General features: G+C 46.6%; 4 protein-coding genes across 7 annotated transcripts; 1 reads left to right on the top strand and 3 right to left on the bottom strand.

Annotated features, from left to right (window-relative positions):
* The first annotated feature begins 811 nt into the window (after positions 1–811).
* LOC133916087 (protein IQ-DOMAIN 12-like) lies at positions 812–4,487 on the top strand. 4 transcript variants are annotated; one of them, XM_062359593.1, is made up of 7 exons: positions 813–1,531; positions 1,647–1,940; positions 2,049–2,189; positions 2,283–2,564; positions 2,639–2,872; positions 3,299–3,427; positions 3,560–4,486. In XM_062359593.1, exons 3-7 carry the CDS (start codon positions 2,100–2,102, stop codon positions 4,253–4,255), a joined length of 1,431 nt encoding a protein of 476 aa, XP_062215577.1. In that variant the 5' UTR covers positions 813–1,531; positions 1,647–1,940; positions 2,049–2,099; the 3' UTR covers positions 4,256–4,486. The 4 variants fall into 4 exon arrangements, with proteins under 4 accessions (XP_062215580.1, XP_062215578.1, XP_062215577.1 ...); XM_062359596.1 differs by lacking the exon at positions 1,647–1,940 and having other exon boundaries at positions 812–1,531; positions 2,286–2,564; positions 3,560–4,487; XM_062359594.1 differs by lacking the exon at positions 1,647–1,940 and having other exon boundaries at positions 812–1,581.
* Positions 4,488–4,622: 135 nt separating this feature from the next.
* Positions 4,623–7,561, bottom strand: LOC133916089 (probable diphthine methyl ester synthase). Its single transcript, XM_062359597.1, has 6 exons — positions 7,221–7,561; positions 6,965–7,089; positions 6,085–6,314; positions 5,630–5,669; positions 5,318–5,409; positions 4,623–5,112 (listed from the first exon to the last, which is right to left on the bottom strand). Exons 1-6 carry the CDS (start codon positions 7,368–7,370, stop codon positions 4,928–4,930), a joined length of 822 nt encoding a protein of 273 aa, XP_062215581.1. The 5' UTR covers positions 7,371–7,561; the 3' UTR covers positions 4,623–4,927.
* A 2,507-nt stretch (positions 7,562–10,068) lies between these two features.
* Positions 10,069–12,053, bottom strand: LOC133914322 (probable diphthine methyl ester synthase). Its single transcript, XM_062357440.1, has 3 exons — positions 11,787–12,053; positions 11,574–11,698; positions 10,069–11,424 (listed from the first exon to the last, which is right to left on the bottom strand). The coding sequence occupies exons 1-3, from the start codon at positions 11,940–11,942 to the stop codon at positions 11,391–11,393; spliced, it is 315 nt and encodes a 104-aa protein (XP_062213424.1). The 5' UTR covers positions 11,943–12,053; the 3' UTR covers positions 10,069–11,390.
* A 1,841-nt stretch (positions 12,054–13,894) lies between these two features.
* LOC133916086 (sanguinarine reductase) lies at positions 13,895–18,056 on the bottom strand. The gene is made up of 9 exons (XM_062359591.1): positions 17,593–18,056; positions 17,175–17,287; positions 17,013–17,066; positions 16,826–16,910; positions 16,213–16,318; positions 15,020–15,106; positions 14,844–14,941; positions 14,643–14,752; positions 13,895–14,211 (listed from the first exon to the last, which is right to left on the bottom strand). The coding sequence occupies exons 1-9, from the start codon at positions 17,876–17,878 to the stop codon at positions 14,146–14,148; spliced, it is 1,005 nt and encodes a 334-aa protein (XP_062215575.1). The 5' UTR covers positions 17,879–18,056; the 3' UTR covers positions 13,895–14,145.
* Positions 18,057–22,435: the final 4,379 nt, after the last annotated feature.

Below are 22,435 nucleotides of genomic sequence, written 5' to 3'. Positions count from 1 at the left end.
TGCTAAGTGGGTAGAGGGGAGAAACCCTTTTAAATTGGTCTCCATCCATATCTATTAGCAATATAGGACTAAAGAGACATACCTCCCTTACATGGTTGGACCTTTAAGATTTATTTGAAATTATACAAATATAACGGCTTAAACCCATATATTCTAACAATTAACGCATATGCGACAGACCTCCGTGGAGGAGTCGTCGATGCAGACACCACGGATGAAGGCGCTGCCACAAGACAGGGCCATGAAGCTCTCTGTCGCAATGACGGAGTGGAACAAGCCGAGGAGCTCACAGCTCAGTATGTACTACTGTTCTTGGACATCGCCATGGTCGAAAGGAAGGAAACAAGTACTCGAATTGCTCCCAAATGAACGAAGGGATTACCTTCTCTGGTGATTATTTTTCAGGGATTTATAGTGGCCACTGAAAACCTGACAGGGGATGCTTCCTCGTGGATTTTTGTTGCTAGCTTCCATACAAGGTCTGAAATTCGTACATAATTCCTCCATCCTCGAGACTGAGCGTTAGCTCGGATGGCAAGTCGCCAGGTACGCGACGAGCCTACCCATGTGTATACTATGTGCGTGCTTGTAGCCTGAATATGATGTGTGAGTTGTATGGCTACTCGTGGTACCCTTATAAAAAAGATCATCCGTCCTAGATGAGCCCAGCACTCTAGACTGTTCACGCGGCACTATAGTCTGCCGAGTGACATGTGCAAGGGAGCCCTGCCAGGATGGCGTGTCCCGTCCCAAGAAAGCAAGGGACGGTTGCTCCTCTGGCTTTTGATCAGATCTCCATGCAGCAGCGCCAGCCAGTGCGCCAACAACGACTCTCACTCTCTCAGGACAGGCAGCCCTCCTTTTTCCTGCCTGCTTTGCTTTTTGCCCTCCCTTCTCTTCCCTTCCCTTCCCTTGTTTATTTCTCAACTGGGCACCGGCTTTGCTCTTGTTTGTACCAGCCAAAAGAAAGAGTGTGACCTCACAGGTTCGTGTTGAGTAGTCGTCCTGCTGGGTGGGTGGGTCTCCGTAGGAGTAGCCCAACCCAAAAATGTTTTGATTTTTGTGGAATGCCCAAAAATATGTGTAGTGCTCGTTAAATTCTCATTCTTGTAGCTGTATTCAATTCACGTATTCTGACATTCTTTCCCCACCGTCGGCCATCAAAGCGGCAAACCCACATGAAGGTCAGGGCCATCGTGAGGTAAGCAAACATGGCGGAAGGTGAAGAGCGTCTCCTCTCACAGCTTGACAAATCTCAAGGTCTCTTTGCAAATGTTCCATCCACATATAAATAGAATTGGAGAGAGAGAGAGAGAGAGAGAGAGAGAGAGAGAGAGAGTTCTCTTCTCCTTTCATGTGGGATTCCCTCAGATGGGGAGCACGGCCTGCTGGCTTCCCACTGGACTTTGTTCTCTTCTTCTCTGAGATGGCGAGCATGAGCGCCACAAACATGTCTATATGAGCCTCCTCGCCGTATCATCAGCTCCAGCTCCGCAAGAAACTGAGAGCGACAGGTTTCTCAACAAAGAAGGTACTCATGAATTTCAGCTTCTTCTTGATCCCATGGAGATTTCTTCATCTGTTAGTGTCTTCCTTTTTCTCTTCCCCCCTTGCTGCTTAATTCTTCTACTCTACTCTCGTTTCAGAGAGAAGCAGCAGCTTACATGCGGCACAAGTTGCTGTCATGTTTGGTTGTTCGTTTATTGTGCTATCTATGTCCGATCGCTACGACACATAGAGATGTTTAAGCTTCAGATTACTGACGTCTGACGAGGGCAATGGCGATCCTAAATCCAATGCGGTCCCTCTTTTTTTCTTGTTTAAGAAAACAAATTCCTCTCGATTTGCACAGACACGGACAGTGGATTGTGTTTCCGGCAAAGTGCCATCTTTCCTGCCACACTTTCAGTCAATATTTCCGTAGATCTTACGATTGAGACGTATGAACCACCAGTTCTTGACTCTCTTTTTTTCTGTTTTGCATTTCTGGTGATGCTGATGGCTGATGACTGATGTAGATGTGTGTGTGTGTGTGTGTTTTGCTTCAGATATTCACTCAGTAGAGCGTAGAGTGTAGCCACTCTCCCTCACACGGCGGCATGGAGAAGGAGAAGAAGAGGAGGAGCTGGTTCGAGCGCATCAAGCGGCTCTTCACCTCCGAGCCCAAGCAGAAACCCAAGCCGGACAAGGTTTGCAAACGCTTTATGTTAGCCACAGCAATCGAGAAAGAAGCTTGTCTGTCGATCGATATCCGTGACAACGGCGGAGAAATTCTTGCGCAGAAGGCGAGGAGCAAGAGGTGGGTACCGGGGAAGCTCAGGACCCAGCAGTCCTTCGCCCTGCCGCCGCCGCCGCCGGAGCCCGTGGCCGCGGACCAGATCAGGCAGGCGGAGGAGGAGCAGAGCAAGCGCGCCATGGCCGTCGCCCTCGCCAGCGCGGCTGCCGCCGAGGCGGCTGTCGCGGCCGCGCAAGCGGCCGCCGAGGTGGTCCGCCTCACCGGCCAGCCGGCGTCGAGGAAAGAACAGGCCGCGGTCGCGATCCAGTCGGCTTACCGCGGATACCTGGTGCGTCCATTTGGTTTCGGGCAAAGTCAGTCTGCAGAAAAAAGGAACTTGCCGTGACAAGTGCTGACGCGCAGGGTCGGAGGGCGCTGCGCGCGCTCAAGGGGCTGGTGCGGCTGCAGGCGCTGATCCGCGGGCAGGCGGTGCGTCGGCAGACGGCGGCCACCCTGCGCGGGCTCGAGTCCCTCATGAAGATCCAGGCCCGGCACCGCTCCGGGGCCGCCGGCCACGGCCAGCCGCCGCTCGACGACGACGACGCCCTGCTGCTGAGGCGAGGGCGGGAGCTGTGCCTGTACGCCGCCGCGGTCCACGTAAGGCACTCCCGCTGCACATGCCGCGCGTTAGTTCAATTTCTACTAGTATTTTTCCTGGCGCTTTCTCACGACGCAAGCCGGGATTCGCGCCGCACATGCGGTGCATGTGGTGAGTAAAGGTGGGGGGGGGGGTGTGGTGTGCATGAGCATGACCCCGCGTGTCATGTCAGTGCGTCTCGCGGTAGTGCGATCGGAGCTTGATTGCTGTTGGGTTGAGCCGGCTGGGACCAACCCATGCTCGGTCTGTTTCGATGCGTCCATTAGTTCCAACCATGCAGCCGGCCTGCAACCCAGACCATGAGGCCGTACGTGTATGTTGTAGCGAGGGCCGAGGAGAACATGTAACGCCGGGGAGTACGCGGCATACATTCGGTCGCCGCGCCTGACGGTTCGGTCGGTCTCTTGTGTTCTGTGCGCGTGCAGGAGCAGGAGCAGAGCAAGGGGTGGGACAGCAGCATCTTCTCGAAGGAAGAGATGAGCGCCATGATGAGGAGCAGGGAGGAGGCCGCCTTGAAGCGCGTGCGCGCCCTGCAGTACGCCTCCATCCAAAACGTACGTGCCCTGGCCTGGCCGCCATAGCCATTGCATCCTACTCTCTTCTTCAGTAGCCATTTGTGTTCCATTTGGACCCGTTTGGCAGTGGCTGTACATCAAAGCTGACGTGTCGCATGGCCTTGCCATCAGGAGAAGATCGGTATCAGGAGGCAGCCCATGTCGAAAGACGAGATGGAGACGCTCAACCAGCGGTGGAGCTGGCTAGAGGAGTGGGTCGGCTCGCAGCCCTTCGACAAGGACATCCCCGTGGCGCACCAGTCCCCCTACAGGGCCGCCGCCGCCGCCGCCAAGAATCACCAGCCGGCGCCGGGTCGCGCCAGGGCCGTCGACCCGCTCGCCTGCCTCGGCGCGCAGCACCCCGGCAACGGCGACGACCGGCTCGGCTGCTCGGCCCGGCGGTCCTTCGTCCGGCCCAGGCGGACGCTGGCGAGGGGGGACTACTACTACGACGACGCCACCGCGTGCTCGCCGGCGTTCCCTGGGTACATGGCGTCGACGGCGTCGGCGAAGGCCAAGTTCCGGTCCATGAGCACGCCCAAGGAGCGCTCCTCCGGCGCTTCGGACGTGTACTCGGAGCACTGCTTCCCGTTCGCCGACCACATGCTGTCGCCGATCCCGTCCATGTCGCCCATCCCTTCCATCGCCAGCGACATCGGCTTTGCGAGGTCCACCAGGCCGCCCGTCGCGCAGCGGTCACCGAGGGTGGTGAAGGGCCCCATGACGCCGGCGAGGTCGCGGTCCCGGAGGTCGCCGAGCCACCATAGCTTCGGCTCCGAAGCGGCGCTGCACCAGCTACAGATGGAGCACTGCACCCCAGTTCGGTAAAAAAAGAAGTGTTCGTAATGCAGCAACCAATCAACCATGCATCGATCGGTGGTTCCTTTGTGACGAAAACATTTTCATGTTCATGATGCTCCCATTCTTTTGTTTGTTCACCTTTCTTACCAGAAGTGTTCAAATATGAGTAATTATGCGATGAAGATGAACAACGCAATATGAATCTGCATACTTATGTAACGAGTGCCAAGTGTGCAAAGATGATGGTGTAACACAAATTATATGAATCATGACAATTCACTCATGGGTGCAGCAATGGCTACTATTCTGAAAATGTTCCTCGGTGACTAATATCTCCAACCGATTTTACACGAACACAACCACATTCATGCGCAGATTGCAAACATGGTTCGGGTGTGTCATAAGTATTTCGCATTGCGAAACAATACAGTCCATCCCGGATTTGTTTACACATTCGAGTATCTGAGGAGAAAACTACTCCTAGCACACCCAATTGCAGGGTGCGGCAAACGTCAAAATATCATTCATGGGCGATTCTGCATCCAACTGGCTACAACTTACCGATTCAACAATGCAATGACAATACGAGTATTGATACAACAATGTTGACAGGGAAAATGTCTAAATATTCCCTTAATCAATTCACTGTGTGAAACTCACATGAAGCAACTTTTGCAGGGAAGTAGGCTGTGTAGATCACTACTTGATCATGTAAAACTCTAGCATCTCTTCTTCCAATGGATGAGTCTCTCCCACTATGATCAGGCAGTGAAGGGGTGGGCCAAAATCAACATCTAGTAGCTTCTCCATAGGGCCAGAAACAACCTTCTGATCGTCGCTTCCAAGGCGAGCTACACCTATGCATAGTGAATCCTTGCTAAATGCTGAAAACAAGCGATCTTTAAATGTTAGTATCACAGTAAGGAGCTCTGATCAAATAAATGGAGAATTTAGAGCACTATACAGAAAACTATCAGTATTTGTGCAACATGATATTTTTCTGAACTTTAATAGGAATATTAAATAATGTTTGGCAAAGAGCATTTTTGAAAGAAAACTAACTAGATAAAACAAGTTCAAAGATTCTACCAGATCCCCCACGTGCTTCCTCCACCTCCAAAAGCTGGCTTATTGCAGTGTTTACGGTCATGAACCGCGGTGGCTCATACACTTTCTTTCCTCTGGGAGTGATTACACAAAGTAAATACAATTGCAAAAAAATAGTTCTATCATAAACAGCAATATAAAGCTCAACTATTGAGGGCTGCTTGCGTCATATTGAGCAAGTCTTGGGAGAAAAAAAAATGCAGAGACCAACATTTTAGTCTAATAATTCTCAGAAGATGCAATTCTGCACTGCAAGGTAATTAGAATCATAGACAGGAAACTATGCTAAATTACCTGCATAAAGACTCTAACGTCGGCTCTTTTACACGAATATCTGCATTGAATGATATAAAATCAGCTATTTTTTTACTAGTGATAAAATCAAACCAAGCCCACTAGTAGTAGCAAGAAAAAGTTATTGTACTACAAGCATTAATATTGAAAACAAAGATAACATGGAGTTTCCAAGCTTTTGCTTCATGCTTATAGATTTAAAGATGGGGAAAACAACATGATTGGAAAGATTAGTTCAAATAACTTAGGCTAGGGACTAAACAAAATAATACCTCAATTTTTTTTGCACTCTAACAGTTTCAACATTGATTGCATTTTCTATTTTTCTTACAAGAATCAAGATAAATGTTTACTACCAAACATGTTACCCATGGATAGAAATTCATGATCAATTCTTAATAATGCTAACCGCTGACAATGTTGAAAAGGTCAAGCAAAAATCAAGAAACACAAACCTAGTAGGCAAAGTGTGTGCAGCCCATGCCGGCGATTGTTCTGAATCTTCTCATAGAAACTATCTGGTCTCCATGTCTCTGTGAAGAATGGTATGGAGATAGTCTCTCCATAGCGGTAAAGTTGCAACCCACAAACTCCAATTGCATTCATGACAGATGCATTGTGGATCACCTTCACTTCAACCCCCATGTTCTTGGCACGAACAACCAAATCGGTATGTGTAGTTGCCCTGAAAATCTCATCAGAATTAAATACAGAGAAAAACAGTGAAGTCACAAACCAAAAACAAACTCACACAGTGTCTGAATATCACACTTGGATGAAGTCAATGACTGTAATCAGACTTCCATGCGTGCATATTGGGGTATATGTGTATGCACATAATCAAAATAAGAAGCACTTGCTACACATATGCAAGTCTACATTTTTTTTTTACTCAAACAAAGGGGGACGTAAATATGTGCACATATATACTTATAATGCATAGAGATGGAATATGGCATGATGAACAGATTTTAAGCCCCAAGGACATGACATGATGAACCAATTGTAAGCCCCAAGGACATCTATTGAATCATGGCCTGCGACATGTAAGTGAGATTGCACAATTATGCCATATACCAATGGTCTACCAAAGCAGAAAAGCAACAAATATAGAAGAAATTCATGCATGCAGCCCAAAAAGAAAAATGCGTATAAATCACCCAAACAACATCCGCGTAGGAACAAGTGCGCTCCGCCATCGGTATCCTAGTGTTCATGGTCACGAACTCAACAACAGCGCACTGAGCTCAGTCACGCAATGAGCATGCGTATGCCATCTAAAGACGCCCTCGCACAGCCAACACAAACACGAAAACGAAGCAAAGCAATCGTTACCCGAATGGGTCACCGACGACGAGGAACGCGACGTCGGCGTCGGCGGCCTCGCGCAGCACCTGGTCGGCGCGCTCCTCCACCATCTCTCGGTCGGCCATCGTGATCTCCTTCCCGTAGAGCTTCTCCTGCAGAAGAAAGCAACGAGGTGTGAACGACAGCTTCGAACCAGGGAGCTAGGCATTTGCGCGAACAGGTTGCGGGCATGAAGGAACGCACAAAATTAAGGGGCTAGGAGGAGGCGGGGAAGGAAACGCACGAGATTGGAGAGGCTGGACGGGTCGAGGCCGAGGGAGAGGAGGGAGGTGTAGGCCTCCATGTAGACCTTGGCGCAACGGCGGACGGCGTCGAGCCCCCGCACCGTGATGTCGCGCTCGTCGCCGAGGCCGAGGCCCACGATGTAGAGCATCGCGCGCGGCGGCTTGGTTCCCTGAGTTTGCGGCTGGAGTGTTTGGCTGGGCGCGGCGGATGAGAGGGACGGCGGCGCTAAAACCCTAGCACGAGCTCCGCTCCTCCTCCAATGGCGATGGAAGGTGCTGTGAGGAGCCCGCCCGCCTGAGCCGTTAGATCGGGATCCGGTGGCTGGTGCTTGTTGTTTGCACATTTGTACCCCAAAAAAAAGCTATTTGCGGAAATATTTTACCTTTTTTTTTTCTGCCTAGAAGTGAGATGCGCATGCAGATCACACGTGAGCGCGCCACTGCCCCGCTCCTGCTCCGTAAAACCGTGTGCCACCATAGGTAGGAAAAACGAATCCCATATGATATTTATTCGAATGAGAAATGTTTCAATATCGTGTGATGCGACATTGCGATTTGGATAAATTAGATAACGAGTTTCACGTGTGCAGGAGTAGATCTACATGGGGCTGAGAGACTTCAGCCCCCTACCAGCTAAGACTCCGTTGAAGATTAGAGGCAGAGGAGACGTAGGAAGGAGAAAAATGAGGATCACTGTATATGTGCAAAAACATGGAAGAACACAAGTACATGGACCATGGTATTTCTCTCATGATAGACAATGCTCTGAAAGCGTTCCTTGATGAGTGGTCTCTCAAACTGATTTTACACGGAGATGCGTTAAAGTATTCAGTAAAGAAAGAGATTACACGTCATCCCATAAAAAGGTGATGATGTTAGTACTGATCAGCACAGAAAATAAAGGTGTAAATATTCTCTTGTTCTATGTTATAAGGAGTGAAACTCCGTATGAAAGCACTCACGTAGAGGATTGTTGCAGAACATAGATCACTACTTGATCATGTAAAATTCTACCATCTCTTTCCACTGGGTTCATCTTTCCCACTACGATGAGACAGTGAGCGGTGAACCAAAATTAACACCTCTCAGTTTCTCCGAATTCGCATCATCTAATTTTGCCGAAGCAAAGTCAGAGGTGTTACAGTAAATCGTGAGTGTATAAACAGTAAATACAGTTTATACTGTAGTAGAAGCACTGTAGCACCTGCTGCTGCGAAAATACTGTTGAAAATAGTACAGTAACCTGGACTGTTCATTCACGCTCCAACGGAGGAGAAAATACCAACTGCATATTATTGTAGCACCTTTGATTTTACCGAAGCAAAGTCAGAGGATGTGAATCCAGTTTCCCCATAGGCCTGGCAACAATCTTCTGATCACGCGAGCTACACCTACGCATAGCGAATCGGTGTCAAGTGCCGGATCTGAAAAAAATGCCAATTGCACAGTAAGGCTAATGAATGTATTTGGAGCATTATATGAAGAAGAAAAAAAAAAACTGGCAATATTTGTGTTGAAGGATACTGTTCTGGCTATGACAGGCAAAATAGAGCATTTTTCAAGGAAAGGTAACTGGATCAGAAAACAAGTTCAGAGGTTATACTAGGTTCTCTGCGATTTTACAACACCTCCAAAAGTTGACTTATTGCAGTGTTATGGTCATGAATCTTGGTGGATCGAACACTTTCTTTCCTCTGGAAGTGAAGACCAAAGTAAATAGAATGGCAATAGATAGATTATCCTAAATACAAACATAAAGCACAGCTAGTGAGAGCTGCTTGCATATATCGCATAGAAGATTGAGAATGTCTTGGGAGCTCAGGCAATATATTGTCAGTGCACAAGCTCAGAAGAGATGTTTATTTTTTTAAGGAAAGCTCAGAAGAGATGTACTTCTGCATTGAGAGGTGTAATGAGAATCATAGACAACAAACTACGGTAAATCACCTGTCTAAAGACTGAACTATATTACCTGCACAAAGACTCGGATGCCGGCTCCATTACATGAATATATGTGTTGAATAATTTGTTCAATCAGGATTTTGTTTATTTATTTGGAAAAGTTATATTCATGCCCTAATATTCAAAAGAAAGACAACTTGAGGTTTCCAAGATTTGGCTTAATGCATAACAATGAAAAAGAGAGGGGAAACATAGATGATGAGAAAGAATGAAAGATACTTGAGGTTCAGATAACATAGGCAAGAAGAGTAAACAAACTACACCTTGATTTTGTTGCAGTATAATAGTTTGAGATTGAATGCACTTGCTCACAAGTCCCAATAATCAAGATCTAATGTCAATATATTGATCATCTAAAGAAATGTTATAAAACATGCCACCCATATATAGAAGGAATAAGTCCACTTTTGGCCTCTCAACTCTTGCATTTGTCCGATTTTGACCCTCAACTATAAAACCAGGTAACACTCACCCCCAACTATCAAAACTAGCTCAATTTCTACCTTGAGCCCATTTAAAGTGGTATTTGAGTGACATGGTGGCAGTTTTCGCCATGTTGGCATCCATGTCATGCTGACATACCAACCCATTCAACAAAAGCAGGAAATAACTTTTTTGCCTTGTGGCTGACATGTGGGACCCTATATTTTTTGTCCGCGTCCTAGGCCCACCTTCTTCTTCCTTCCCCTCCCCAGCTCGACGCCAGCACAGGAGCGCCACCACTGGCGCGATCTCCGTGCGCGCGAGCCAAGTCAGCGTCCCCCTTTTTTTTCCTCTCATATGGACGCGCGTTCGTTCCGACGCGGCCGCGCTTGGAGATCCCGAGCCCCCCTCCTCACCTACCGCTGCCGTGATTTTCGCTAGAAGAATCCACACGTGCCAGCCGAGCCTCGCCCCCCTAGACGCAGTGCCGTCCCCGTGCACTCCACTGATGCCCATAATCCCCTCTTCAATCCCCACCCCCGCTCTACGCCTCCCTGAGTCTATAAAAGGGCACCCTCGGCCTCGCTGCACTCCTTTCCGCCCCTCTCCCTCACTCTCCGCTGCCAAAGCACCACCACCGCTACCTTCTTTCCGGACTCCGACGAGAGCGCTGCCGACGCCTATCTCCGATTCCGGTGAGCCTCAGGCCATGCTATTACATTATGAGCACTGCAACGACTACCACAGCTCTATCACGAGCTTGCCTTCGCTATAGGATGACCGCAGTGCCACCACAGCGAGCCACTTCTCTAGCGGTTGAACCTCATCGTAGCGCCGCCTCCTCGCTGCACCTCTGACCAAGCCGAGACTAGTTACGGCTTCCTCGAGGCCGTGCGGTGCCGCAGAACCCCTTTCCCGTCGCGCTCGCCCACACGGAATGGCCACCAGTACCGCCACAACGAACAACTCTGATCCCTACGGCATCTCATCATTGCCACACCTCTCCGCCCCATCTCCAGCTAGGGTGAGGCCACCCACGACCTCGGTGCGCCGTGGACTTGCTCACGCACCCTCCTCCGCCGTGCACCTGCTCCATGTCTCGCCGTCGCCATGCATCAGTGGCCTCCGTCGATCCGCTCGCCACGACCATGCGTTTCCTCGCTACACCGCCAATGCTCAAGTCCACGACAACATGGCCACCACCTCTACGCCAACTACCGATGCCTTCGAGCCTTCATCACCGGCGACGCCATGCACTCCATCGTTGGCGCGCTTCCTCTATTTGTGCTCTGTTTGGAAGGGAGGAGACATGGGCTAACATGTCAGCAGAAAACCACCGCCACGTCACTCGAATACCACTTCAAACAGGCTCGGGGTAGAAATTGAGCCGGTTTTGATAGCTAAGGGTGAGAGTTACCCGGTTTTGTAGTTAAGGGTCAAAATCGGACAAACTCAAGAGTTGAGGGGCTAAGACTTGACTTATTCCTATATAGAAATATCATGGCCAATTGCCTTTTTTCTTACCAGTGACGAGTGCAGACAATGTTGAAAAGGTAAACAAGCATCACGAGCCTAGTAGGCAAAGTGTGTGCAGCCCATGGCAACGGTTGTTCACAATCACCTGGTAGAAATTATCTAGTTTGCAAGTCTCTGTAAAGAACGGTATGGTGATGGCCTCTCCATAGCGGCGAAGCTGCAACCCACAAACTCCAACTGCGTTCATGACGGATGCACTGTCGATCGCTTTCACTTCTATCCCTATTTTCTTGGCTCGAACAACCAGATCAGTGTGTAGTTTTCCTGAAAATCTCATCAGAACTAAATACAGAGAAAAAAGAAGTCAACTCACAACACCAAACACAACCTAAGAATGTATGACTATAGCACACTTGGATGAACTGAAGTCCATGGCCGTAATCAGGCAGCCAACTCAAACACCTGGAATGAAGAAGCAAAGCAATCGTTACCCGAAGGGGTGGCCGATGACGAGGAACGCGACGTCGGCGTCGGTGGCCTCGCGCAGCACTTGGTCGGCGCGCTCCTCCACCATCTCCCGGTCGGCCACCGTGACCCCCTTCCCGTATAGCTTCTCCTGCAAGAGGTCGACGCGATGGGACATGCATGGCATGAGCGGCGGCTTTCGGGCCAGGCATTTGCACGAACAGGTTGCGGTGACGCACGAGGCTGGCGAGCATGGAAGAAGGGTCGGTACCGAGGGTGAGGAGGAGGGAGGTGTACGCCTCCATGTAGACCCTGGTGCAGCGGCGGACGGCGTCGAGCCCTCGTAACGTGATGCCGCGCTCGTCGCCGAGGCCCAGGCCCACAATGTGCAGCATCGCGCGCGCCGGCTGCGCCCCTTTGCTCCCTAGCTAAGCTCTGGCTAGCTTGTCTACGCGGGTGGGAACGCAGGCGGTAGTTTCAGCGCAGCGGCATGCCCCGCTTGCATGTTACGGCTAGTCGGCTACGCGACCAGGCTTAGAAAACACGATCACGCTTGGGCTCGTGATTTGATCCGATACGATGGAAGAAAAAAAATATTGGAATGTTGTCCTCGTCCAAAGACTCGGAAGAGCGACTTCTCCCGTCTTCCCCAGGACGAGCACGTTCTGTGTTTCTGTGTAAATCCGAACCCGAAATTTCCACGGGTCCTTGCGCGCTTAGGGCCGTACCTAAAGAAATTGGAGGCCCAATGCGAATTTCAAAGTTAGGCCCTATGTACAAGTAAAGACACTTCTAAAAACAAGTTTCTTTATTTATATCAGTAATACAAATATTTTTTTAAGAATTACAACTTGCTAGAAATCACATCTTAGAATTTTTAACTACCTGCTACTATTCGATCATTTGGCAAACCTTTTTGGACTTCATATTTCGAACTAGATATTGGACAACGTAGTTTACTAATTCTGCCAAATGTCATCCTATTGGGAGCATCTCATATGATTTTCTAGTGCTACTGGCCCATAAGATAATGTTAGCCTCAAAGGTCTAACTAACGACGGGACAAATAGTATTTCGATCCAATTTTGATCGTATAGGCCAGATCAGGCCCAACTTTGCACATTATTGAAACAAAGAAGGCTAAGAGAGCAAAATGAGATAGATAACCAATTGTTCGAAATAACTCGACCTAGGAACAGGAAGGTGATGCTGCACATGAAGTCACATGGGGGTCTATGCAGCCGCACAGGCTACACATGCCTACGGTAGAGACCTACCCTTACACATGGCTTATTAGAACAATTCATTTGTGTTCACATTCGTGCCCTTACACACATAATTGTTGGTCGTGATCTTCTCAGTCAGGCTAACTAACTACATGGTCGAGTCCTTAGGGGGTCAGTGGACCCACACATGCGCCATGTTCAATGGCGACTCCACCTAATTGGTTTTGGCCCCGATCACCTAGTGCTATATGAAGAAGGGTTAGCCGACGGCCATAGATCATCAATTCTGTGAGGCTCATGCAAACCCTAATATTCTCGATTTAATGGTTAGCACTCGTGGTGACTGAAGGCTGTCACCGCCACCGGTGTGTTGCCAGCGACTACACCAACGAATCTGCCAGCTTCCTCTACACCTTCAGCTCGTCTTCACCGAAGTACATAACCCTGTCGCGGCTCTACCCCGATCCATTAAGACAATTCGCTAATGGCTTCGCCTAATCAAGGTTAGACTAAGTTAATTACACAATTCTGCTGCTAATTGACGATGCCTAGTGATTAGGTTAATCATGATCACCTAGTTCAAGTGAATTATGCTAACAACAGTTTATCATGACCATTCATTTATGTTCACATTCGTGCTGGTGGTTCATCTGTTGTAGGACTGGTTAGTCTCTTGGTTCATTTGTCGAACCAGACCACAGAACCACCAGTTCGAAAGATACAACTTGTATAGCAGACACAGTAATTTGTATGTTATTTTAGCGTCAGCGTCTCAGCGTAGTCGATTGGCCGTGCAGGTCGGTAAAGGAGTTAGCGATCAAAGTGCCCTTGAAAGGGCTTAGTATTGATACATTGGCCCAAAATTGATCAAATAAGAATAGAAGACTGAACTACTGATAAAAGATGGATAAAATCAGTACCATATTTGCATCCATATTTGAGTCGAATATGAATACAAATTTGAATAGCGAACGCATTGCTCAGATGAAGGGAAAAAAAAATCCTTACTATATCCACATCCTCCTGTCAGAATTCAGTCCTTGAGTATGTCAGATAATCTGTATCTATTTCCCATCCCTACTCAAAAGACAGTAGTAATGCCATTTCAGCAGCTCAAGCTGTACCAAACCCAATGAATATTGCACTTTACTTTCCAACACCAGCAATCCCTTTTGGGAGGCAATGGTCGTATCTGCGTGCTCACATCATGTACACAAACCAAACAATCTGTGCAACTTGCAAGTGATTGAACCTAAATCTGTATACATAATTGCTACTGTTCAATGAGACAATGACTAATGGATTATGCTGCTTCAATGGAATTACACTACAGTACAATATACAATGTATCATAGAGCTTCACAGAATGCCACTAGTTTGATTGAACAGATCTGAATAGCACCTTCCATTTCTCTGGGTCCGTTCCAGGTCCTTCGCCCTGAATTATATTGTCCATCTCAGTCAAAGATAAACAGGTTGCACTTAATTACCCAGAAAATAAGCAACAATGCACATCTAATGAGGTCCAGTTTGGTATGCAGCAATTCTAGTTAGTGTCAGTACCCATATTCACGCCAGCCATATGACACAACAAGCAGCGATTACCTATTTTATTTTAAAGGTAAACAAAATTTATGTTTCAAAAGGGAAGAATGTAGGTAATGATTAAATATAAACACCATGTCATAAGCATGAATGCTAACCGGTTTGGTACCGTGTCTTGTGATCAAGCCACGGTTCGAATCCTATAGCAGTCCAAATGCTAACTACAAGTGTGAATTTATTTGTGATTTTTCTGGGATTTGATCATATTACTTCTTGGTTGATGAGCCTAAGATAATTATGAATCCGCTCTAAAAAAATGAATACCTTCACTGAATTAATCTCATATATTTGTCCTTCAGTGGATTCAATATCCAAAGCTTGGATACAAGCTTCTGCCACCACCAGTCTGCTAACTTCCCCCACAAGCTTGTCACCTAAGTAGGATAATGAGAAAGTGTTAAGAGGAACCAAAACTCTTATTAAAAAAATCATCATAAAATGCAGGGGAATAAAACAAGAAATGACCTTGGCCTATAACTACTGCTCGTCGCTCTCCAGCTGTAGCTTTAAGAAGCGTATTAAGATCATACGAAGTGTAGGGCCCATCAGTCAATCTTCCAGGCCTGCAAACAGCTAGCATCATGTCAGAATAATATATCCATGATGGGCCCACAATTTTTTTTTCTGTGCACGATATAAACCTGATAATGGTGAATGGTATGCCTGAATTGCGGACAAAGTCTTCTGCCATCTTCTTGTACTTGAGCACACCGAAGAGATTCATGACACTGAGAAACACATAGCATGATTGAGTAAGGACCAAGGTTAAAATTCTGGCATTGTTGAAGTTGAATAAAATTCAATGGAAAGAAATATCAAGGTGAAAGGCACAGTAAACTAAGGTGGAAGTAACAAACATGTTAAGTCTTGCGCACAAATATTAGGGTAAGACTTTCTGACAGGAAGTCATTGCTAATAATAAACTAATATATATAAACTGTTTATGAAACTTTGAATAATTTCAGGGTACACATAAAGCATGTCTTGCATACTGTTGTAAATGGATCATAACATTTAACATTACTATGCTGTGTTACAGGGACACGCGTGTCCACAATTTTTTGCCGTGTCGACGCGTATCGCCGTGTCGACTCGCGTTGGACGCGGTGCGACACGCATCCGACGCGGTGTGGCCGTGTCCAAGGCAGGGAGAGGCGACGGCAGCAGGCAGGGGAGAGGCAATGGCAGCGGCGGGGGAGAGGTGGCGGCAGCAGGTGGAGGGCAGGCGGGGGAGAGGAGGCGGCGGCGGCAGCGGGGGGGGGGGGGGGGGGAGGCGGCGGCGGCGGCAGTTGGGGGAGAGCCAGAGAGGCGGCGGGGGGGGGGGGGGAGGGAGAGGCGACGGCGGCGGCAGTCAGGGGAGAGCCGGAGAGGCGGCGGCGGCAGCAAGGACTCAGGAGGACTCGAGTGTGCGCCATGCGGCTGGGGCTTAGGGCGTGCAGCTTAGATAGGCCAATGGCTGGATGGGCCAAATGGCCAACAAATGATGAATTGAGCCCATTTCACTTTTATTCTTTTCTATTTTCTTTGACAACTCTAGTGAATTTGATTCTAAAGTAGAACTATGATTTTATTTCCCCTTCTAATGTATTAAAGAAGAGTTAGATGTCTATGTTATACATATATTTTATGTATATACTTAGGTTTAAAACATAAAAAAATAAAACTAATAATATATATACGACGAATCCTTGACGAATCCTCTTTATAGTTTGCCGAATTGGACACCCGCACCAGAGTCGGACTCCGACACCCGTGTCCGTGTAACACAGTTACTATGATGTCATGAAGTTCAACTGTAAATACCGAAGTTCTTCCTTGGAATTATAAGGTATACCTCCATGGCAGTTCATTGTATTTTGTAACACCAATGGATGACACAAGAACCAGTCTCTTGATTGTCTGTGGCAGGGCGCTAACCAGATTTCGGATACCATCCCAATCTATCAACAGAAAATGTGTGTGTGATCAGCGAACAAGCAGTAAGATATTGTTTGCTCACCCATGAATTCATCACTGACGCTGTTAGCTTGTTATATGTGACAAAGATGGATATGCTTCCATAAATATATAGCAATAATCATCAATACACATGGACCTCGAATGACTAAGCATAGAGGTGTGCATGATCTGACCAACAGAATATTTACATAATAAGCACCTAGTAAATTGATGTTGAGAACTTGAGATTTCAAAGAAAAACTCACTATCCCTCTGCCACAGCTACATGTCAGTTTTTTATTTGCTTCATTCTGGAACTGAAAGTCTCCTAGGCTCCCCCAAGATTGTCCTTACCCAAAACTTTTATGTCTATCTTAAATTTTTGCATTGTACTAGATTATTTAAGTAAGATAAGAGAAGTTTAACTGCAGATTCTTTTTTTGAACATTAACTAGATAATCTTGGGCGAAAATTTTAACTTTAACTGCAGAATCCCAGGCACTACATACCTACACGTTCTGGAGTGTTATCTCCATCCCAGCGCTTTGACGGAAATGCTGTAGTCCCAGTACAACAGATCACGTGCGTAACTCCCTATGAAAAGAAACCCCTATATTTTGATTTTTTCAATCATTGCAGAAATAGAGCCCATAAACAGATAAACTGTATGACTTCAAAGAAACGGAAGGGACCAACCTCAAACATTTGTGGATCCAAATCATTAGTATTTCTTGTGTCCGCTTTGTAAACCTGCCATGAAAGTTAAACTCGTATTAGCTGGAGTCACTCCAGTCACGATACACTGTACTTTTTTTCGTGGACACCTGGACAAAATAGACTGCTGAAGTCCAAATGTACCTGCAGAACGCTCTCATCCTGCTTGCCAAATAGAGACGCTGCCTTTTCGGGGTCTCTTAGGAGCAACCTTGACTTGATGTTCCTGCTCAGCAAAGATGCTACAATTAACTGCCCTGCAAGGATGTACTCAGTCAATATCTTGCCAATTGATCTGGCAAACAACACTAAGAACTGCTGCTGCAGGACAGCAACACAAGTAGGTGAAAACGTATGATGCGACGCAAACACGTCATCCTTCGTTTTACAATGTTTAACGTCTCCCATGAGTGAAACTCAGTAATTGGAAGGATAGGTCAAATTCAGATAAATGAACTCGCCAGTTTTACTGTCTAGGCGCTGAAATCCGCCACGAAATCTTATTCTCGATAAGAAAATGCTAACAACGCTGTAATGGAGAGAAGGGATTATGTTCTCCTACCAACGCCACCGGTCCCGCCGACGACAAGGATCAGCTTGGAGCAAGCCTCGGCGGCACCCGACCCTTCCGTCCGCGCCGGCTGCTCCTGCAAGGTCTGCGGCTCCGCCGCCGCCGCGAGCCGCCTCCTGCCACGACCCACCGCCGCGCCGCGTGCGAGCCGCCCGGGGAAGGAGGCCGCGCGCTGCGGGAGGTACCGCAGCGCCGCTCTACAGTGCGCGTGCCTACCCCGCGGCCGGTCGCAGGTCAGGCGCGGCGAGAGCGAGCCGTTGAAGCACGCCATCTCCATCGGGGCCAAGGCGACGATGCGTAGAGAAGCCTAGGAGAAGGAGAGTGCGCGCGCGGCGGCGGCGAAGGAAGAGAGATATTGGAAGGCGAGGCGGAGCTGAGACGACGAGGTGGTGGCCACCTGGCGGCAGCCGAGCCAGGCGGTTCGGCCGCCCCGGTCGGGCCCGCGCGTGTGAGTGGCCCGGGACGGGCGGCGGAGCTGAGCCACAGGCCACAGCCGCCTTTGGCTCGCCTGTGTTGCGTGTGTCTCGCGGCCGCTCATCCGGGGATGGAATTTTTTTTAGCCTATTTAATACTAATATTTTAATAAAAATATGTGGGGATCTAAAATTTTAAGAAGTGGCCTCTTTTATCACGCCAAGTAGTCTGGCGTGACTGAGGTGCCACGTTGGCGGTCATCCGGCCCCGTACCACACGGCGTGCCGACGTGGCAAACATGTGTCGCGCCAGGAGGGCTGGCGCGACTTCGATCACGTCAGCCACTTTGGCGTGACACAGCGTCATACAGGGGGCGCCCGGGGTCTTCTCTCCCCACCTGTGTCGCGCCAAGGAAGCTGGCGCGATCGGAGTCACGCCACCCCCTTTGGCGTGACACAACTGCATACAGGCTGTGCCCTGGCCTTTCTCTCCTCATCGGGCTTCTTCTTCCTCACCCACCCGCGAGCAGCAGCGACTCCAAGCGCCGCCGACGCCCTCCTCCCTCCATTCTCCATCGATTTCGGGCCCGATTCGAAGGGGATTTGAGGGGAAAGAGTCTTAGGAAGGTAGCTCCTCTAATCCCTCAAAGTATTTTTTTTGTTTGCATTGTTAGTTCTCGGGTAGTTAGGGTTTAGACTATGATTTTATTGATCTATGAAATTTGTATGTTTCGATCTAGATCGGAGCTCATATATCGTGCTATGTATGTATAGTAATGCATATGTATCGTGTGAAATTTGTTACATGTAATTGTTTGAGCGTAGGAAATTGAAATACATATAGCTACACTTAATTATATGAGCAATACATGTTCATGTGTGTATACAAGTGTTTTTGAATTGTAGAGATGAATTTTAATCATATTGAAATGTATAATGTGTAGGATTTGCATGTGTTATAGCAATGATATTTGTGTACACGTGTAATGTTTGGATGGTTTGTGTAGATGGAACAGATTGTTCGTATGTTTTGTGGTGGCACGGTTAATACAAATGGAGAGTTTGATAAGATGAGGGAGAAAGTGTTGAAATTTGGGAACCCTCCTTGCTTCGACGAAGTTGTTGCTCGGGTTAGGACAGTTATGAATGTTGATGCGGATGTAAGTAATGTAACCATACGGGAAAGATTTGATGCCGACAGGGGTGGTAGGGCTCACTATGTTGTTATGGACTTGACGTCAGAAATTGATTGGAAGCTGTACAAGGAATGTGTGAATGGTTCTCAAGTTTGTTGCGCAGAGTTGGTAGTTGATGTGGGTGTCGGAGGAAGCTCGATGCCATCGGTTCAGGATGTGCCGGGCAGTAGTAGCTAGGAAGTGGAGCCTGTTGAGCATTTGACCCAGGAAACTCCATGTATTGTCGCAGAGGTTGCCGGTGCCTCCGAACTCGCGGATGTTACAGTCCCAGAGGTAACTCATGCATCTGTTTAGGAGGTACATGCCGGTGGTTCCAATAAACTTTGATCTGGCTGTTGTATGTAATGACTTCGACGATGGTTATTTTGGGGTAATCCTAAAATTTGATTTTGAGAAGACTTATGATAAAGTCAAATAACCCTTCTTACAATAAGTGTTGAGGATGAAAGGTTTCTCAAACAATTGGTGTTCTTGGATATAACATTTTGTAACCAAAGGAAATGTAGGTGTTAAGGTTAATGATGAGGTGGGGTACTATTTTCAAACTAGAAAAGGTTTAAGACAAGATGATCCTATGTCTCCAATCCTGTTTAATTTAGTGGTTGATATACTTGCAATTTTCATTGCAAGAGTAAAGGAAGATGGACAAATTGGTGGAGTAGTCCCTCATTTAATTGAAAATGGTCTTTCAATTCTTCGATATGCGGATGACACGATTCTTTTCATAGATCATGATCTTGAACATGCAAAAAATATGAAGCTCTTGCTCTATACCTTTGAGCAATTATCAAGCTTGAAGATTAATTTTCATAAAAATAAACTTTTTTTTGCTATGGAGAAGCCAAAGACTATAATGATCGATATATACAAATCTTCAGATGTGAACTAGGGGATTATCCGTTTAGGTATGTAGGAATTCCTATGCACCATAGACGTATAAGTAATAAGGATTGAAAAATGATAGAAGATAGATTTGAGAAAAAATTGAGTAGTTGGAAAGGAAAACATCTTTCTTATGGGGCAAGGCGGGTTCTTATTAACTCAGTTTTGAGTAGCCTCGCCATGTTCATGCTATCCTTCTTCGAGATACCAAAAGGTGTTCTCAAGAAATTAGATTATTACCGATCTAGATTCTTCTGGCAATGTGATGACTATAAGAAGAAATATAGGTTGGCAAAGTGGATCATACTTTGTAGACCGAAGGATTAGGGTGGTTTGGGTCTTCAAGACCTGGATAACCAAAACAAATGTCTACTAAGCAAATGACTCTTTAAGTTAATTAATGAGGATGGGACATGGCAGAAATTGATTAGAAATTTTTTTTGGGTAATAAAACTATTGCTCAAGTGGCTAAAAAACCTGGTGATTCACAATTCTGGTCGGAATTAATGAATGTCAAAAATCTATTCCTAAGCTCTGGGAATTTTCAATTAAGGAGTGACACTCAAATTAGATTTTGGAAAGATAAATGGTTAGAGACAACCACTTTAAAAGAGCAACACCCAACTTTATACAACATTGCCTATAGAAAGCAACAATCTATTTCGGAAGTTCTTCATTATGATCCTCCTAATGTATCTTTTCGTAGACATGGCATGATCTAGTAGCCAAAATCGCTAACATTGATTTATCTTAGGAGCCTGGCTTGTTTACATGGTCTTTATCAAAATGGTCATTTCTTGGTACAGTCAATGTATAGGGCAATGCTAGATAGTAACATAATATACAACAATCGATACTTATGGAAATTGAAGCTTACATTGAAAATCAATATTTTCATGTGGTTCCTGTACACAGGGGTGGTTTTAACTAAAGATAATTTATTAAGAAGAAATTGCCATGAGAATGAAAAATGTTGTTTTTGTAGTTGCAATAAGACTATTCAACATCTTTTCTTTAATTGTAATTTTGCAAAGTTCATTTGGAGAATAGTTCAAGTATCTTTTGGATTAACTCCTCCTATTAGTATATCCAACATGTTTGGTTCACAGTTAAGTAGAATAAATATAGGTCTAAAGAAACAAATTTTGGTGGGAGCCATAGCTATTTGTTGGGTAATTTGGTTTAGCCAGAATGATATGATTTTTAACAAGACAAACATATTTACTCCTATGCAAGTTGTCTACAGGGCTACACACTTGATCCGTTTCTGGGCACTACTTCAAAGGAAGGTGGAGGACCAAGAGAATATGAGGCCAAAATGTCATCAATTGGAGATCACAACGATAGACATCTTCGCCAAGTTCAGGTGAAGATTTAGCAATAGATTAAATGTCTAAAATGAGCATTTCCTATTTGTTAAACTTCCTAGTACCTTATGGCGTTTCCTGCCTAGGTGGAATTTACTTTTGTAATAATGATAGGCTGAATGCATTTTATGATGTAGAGATCGGAACAATTTCATTGGTCAGATGAAATAAAACTCTATTTATCTAAAAAAATGCACATGTTGATGTAGTCTGTACATTTCAGTTGCCTTCTAATATCTCAACTGCTCTGGTTCCTCCTTTATCCTGGTAGAGCCTAACATCAAAAACACCGCAAATAGACAACACTGAATTCCTACTTCCTCACCTGTCCAAAATCTCAAAGCTCATGCTATTTATAACATCCTAGCCTTTGCAGAGGAACCTGATCAATGGAGCTTTGCGTGATGAACAGGACCTTCTAGTGATTGACATTAGTAGAATGATAAGGGAGACGGCCCTTGTTCAGTCAACACTCATGCAGAAGAGTTCAGAATACCTTTCAGTCTTTCACAGTCTAGGAGTGACCCCACCTTCTGGGTGCAACTGGCAGAACAGGGGGATTATCCTCAGCAAAAATTATTGCAGTTGGATCATCCTTACTCCTGGTCGATTTCTTCTTTGCAGCTCTGCCCTCCTCCTTCACAAACCACACTGAGCACGCTCACAAGCTGTCACAACGATCCTGCTGTGCTCTTCCACTTCAACTTCTAGGCCTTCTTGCCCAACTTCTGAAACAGCCTCTGGTCAAATAATTTCAGTGGCACACCACCTCATAGATACTGCAGTACACCAAACTCCCTCGATCCATCAAAAAAGGAAACAAGTATCTTGTTACAGAAAGGCTATCCCTATCCTTCTTTGTCAGCACTTGTCACTTGCACATTGATCAGGGTTGTATGGAGGTTATGTTCTCCAAGTCTTTCTGGTTTTTCTAATGGAGTAGCTGAAGGGTTTGAAAGACCAGGAAAGAAAGGGA

Source organism: Phragmites australis, chromosome 4 (genome assembly GCF_958298935.1).
Source record: "Phragmites australis chromosome 4, lpPhrAust1.1, whole genome shotgun sequence".
In the NCBI taxonomy this organism is placed as follows: Eukaryota; Viridiplantae; Streptophyta; class Magnoliopsida; order Poales; family Poaceae; genus Phragmites; species Phragmites australis.
This window is presented reverse-complemented; position numbering and strand designations above follow the sequence as displayed.

Excerpts from the sequence above, each read along its gene's own strand:
- LOC133914322 (XM_062357440.1), bottom strand. The coding sequence starts at position 11,942 with ATGCTGCACATTGTGGGCCTGGGCCTCGGCGACGAGCGCGGCATCACG. Across the intron at positions 11,699-11,786 it reads CTTCCATGCTCGCCAGCCTC|GAGAAGCTATACGGGAAGGG; the intron begins GTGCGTCACCGC and ends GACCTCTTGCAG. Across the intron at positions 11,425-11,573 it reads GTCATCGGCCACCCCTTCGG|TTCTGATGAGATTTTCAGGA; the intron begins GTAACGATTGCT and ends CTCTGTATTTAG.
- LOC133916087 (XM_062359594.1), top strand. The coding sequence starts at position 2,100 with ATGGAGAAGGAGAAGAAGAGGAGGAGCTGGTTCGAGCGCATCAAGCGG. Across the intron at positions 2,190-2,282 it reads AGAAACCCAAGCCGGACAAG|AAGGCGAGGAGCAAGAGGTG; the intron begins GTTTGCAAACGC and ends ATTCTTGCGCAG. Across the intron at positions 2,873-3,298 it reads TGTACGCCGCCGCGGTCCAC|GAGCAGGAGCAGAGCAAGGG; the intron begins GTAAGGCACTCC and ends GTGCGCGTGCAG.
- LOC133916086 (XM_062359591.1), bottom strand. The coding sequence starts at position 17,878 with ATGGAGATGGCGTGCTTCAACGGCTCGCTCTCGCCGCGCCTGACCTGC. Across the intron at positions 14,942-15,019 it reads ATACCATTCACCATTATCAG|GCCTGGAAGATTGACTGATG; the intron begins GTTTATATCGTG and ends AGCTGTTTGCAG. Across the intron at positions 14,753-14,843 it reads AGCAGTAGTTATAGGCCAAG|GTGACAAGCTTGTGGGGGAA; the intron begins GTCATTTCTTGT and ends TATCCTACTTAG.
- LOC133916089 (XM_062359597.1), bottom strand. The coding sequence starts at position 7,370 with ATGCTCTACATCGTGGGCCTCGGCCTCGGCGACGAGCGCGACATCACG. Across the intron at positions 5,670-6,084 it reads GCACACACTTTGCCTACTAG|ATATTCGTGTAAAAGAGCCG; the intron begins GTTTGTGTTTCT and ends CATTCAATGCAG. Across the intron at positions 5,410-5,629 it reads ACGTTAGAGTCTTTATGCAG|AGGAAAGAAAGTGTATGAGC; the intron begins GTAATTTAGCAT and ends AATCACTCCCAG.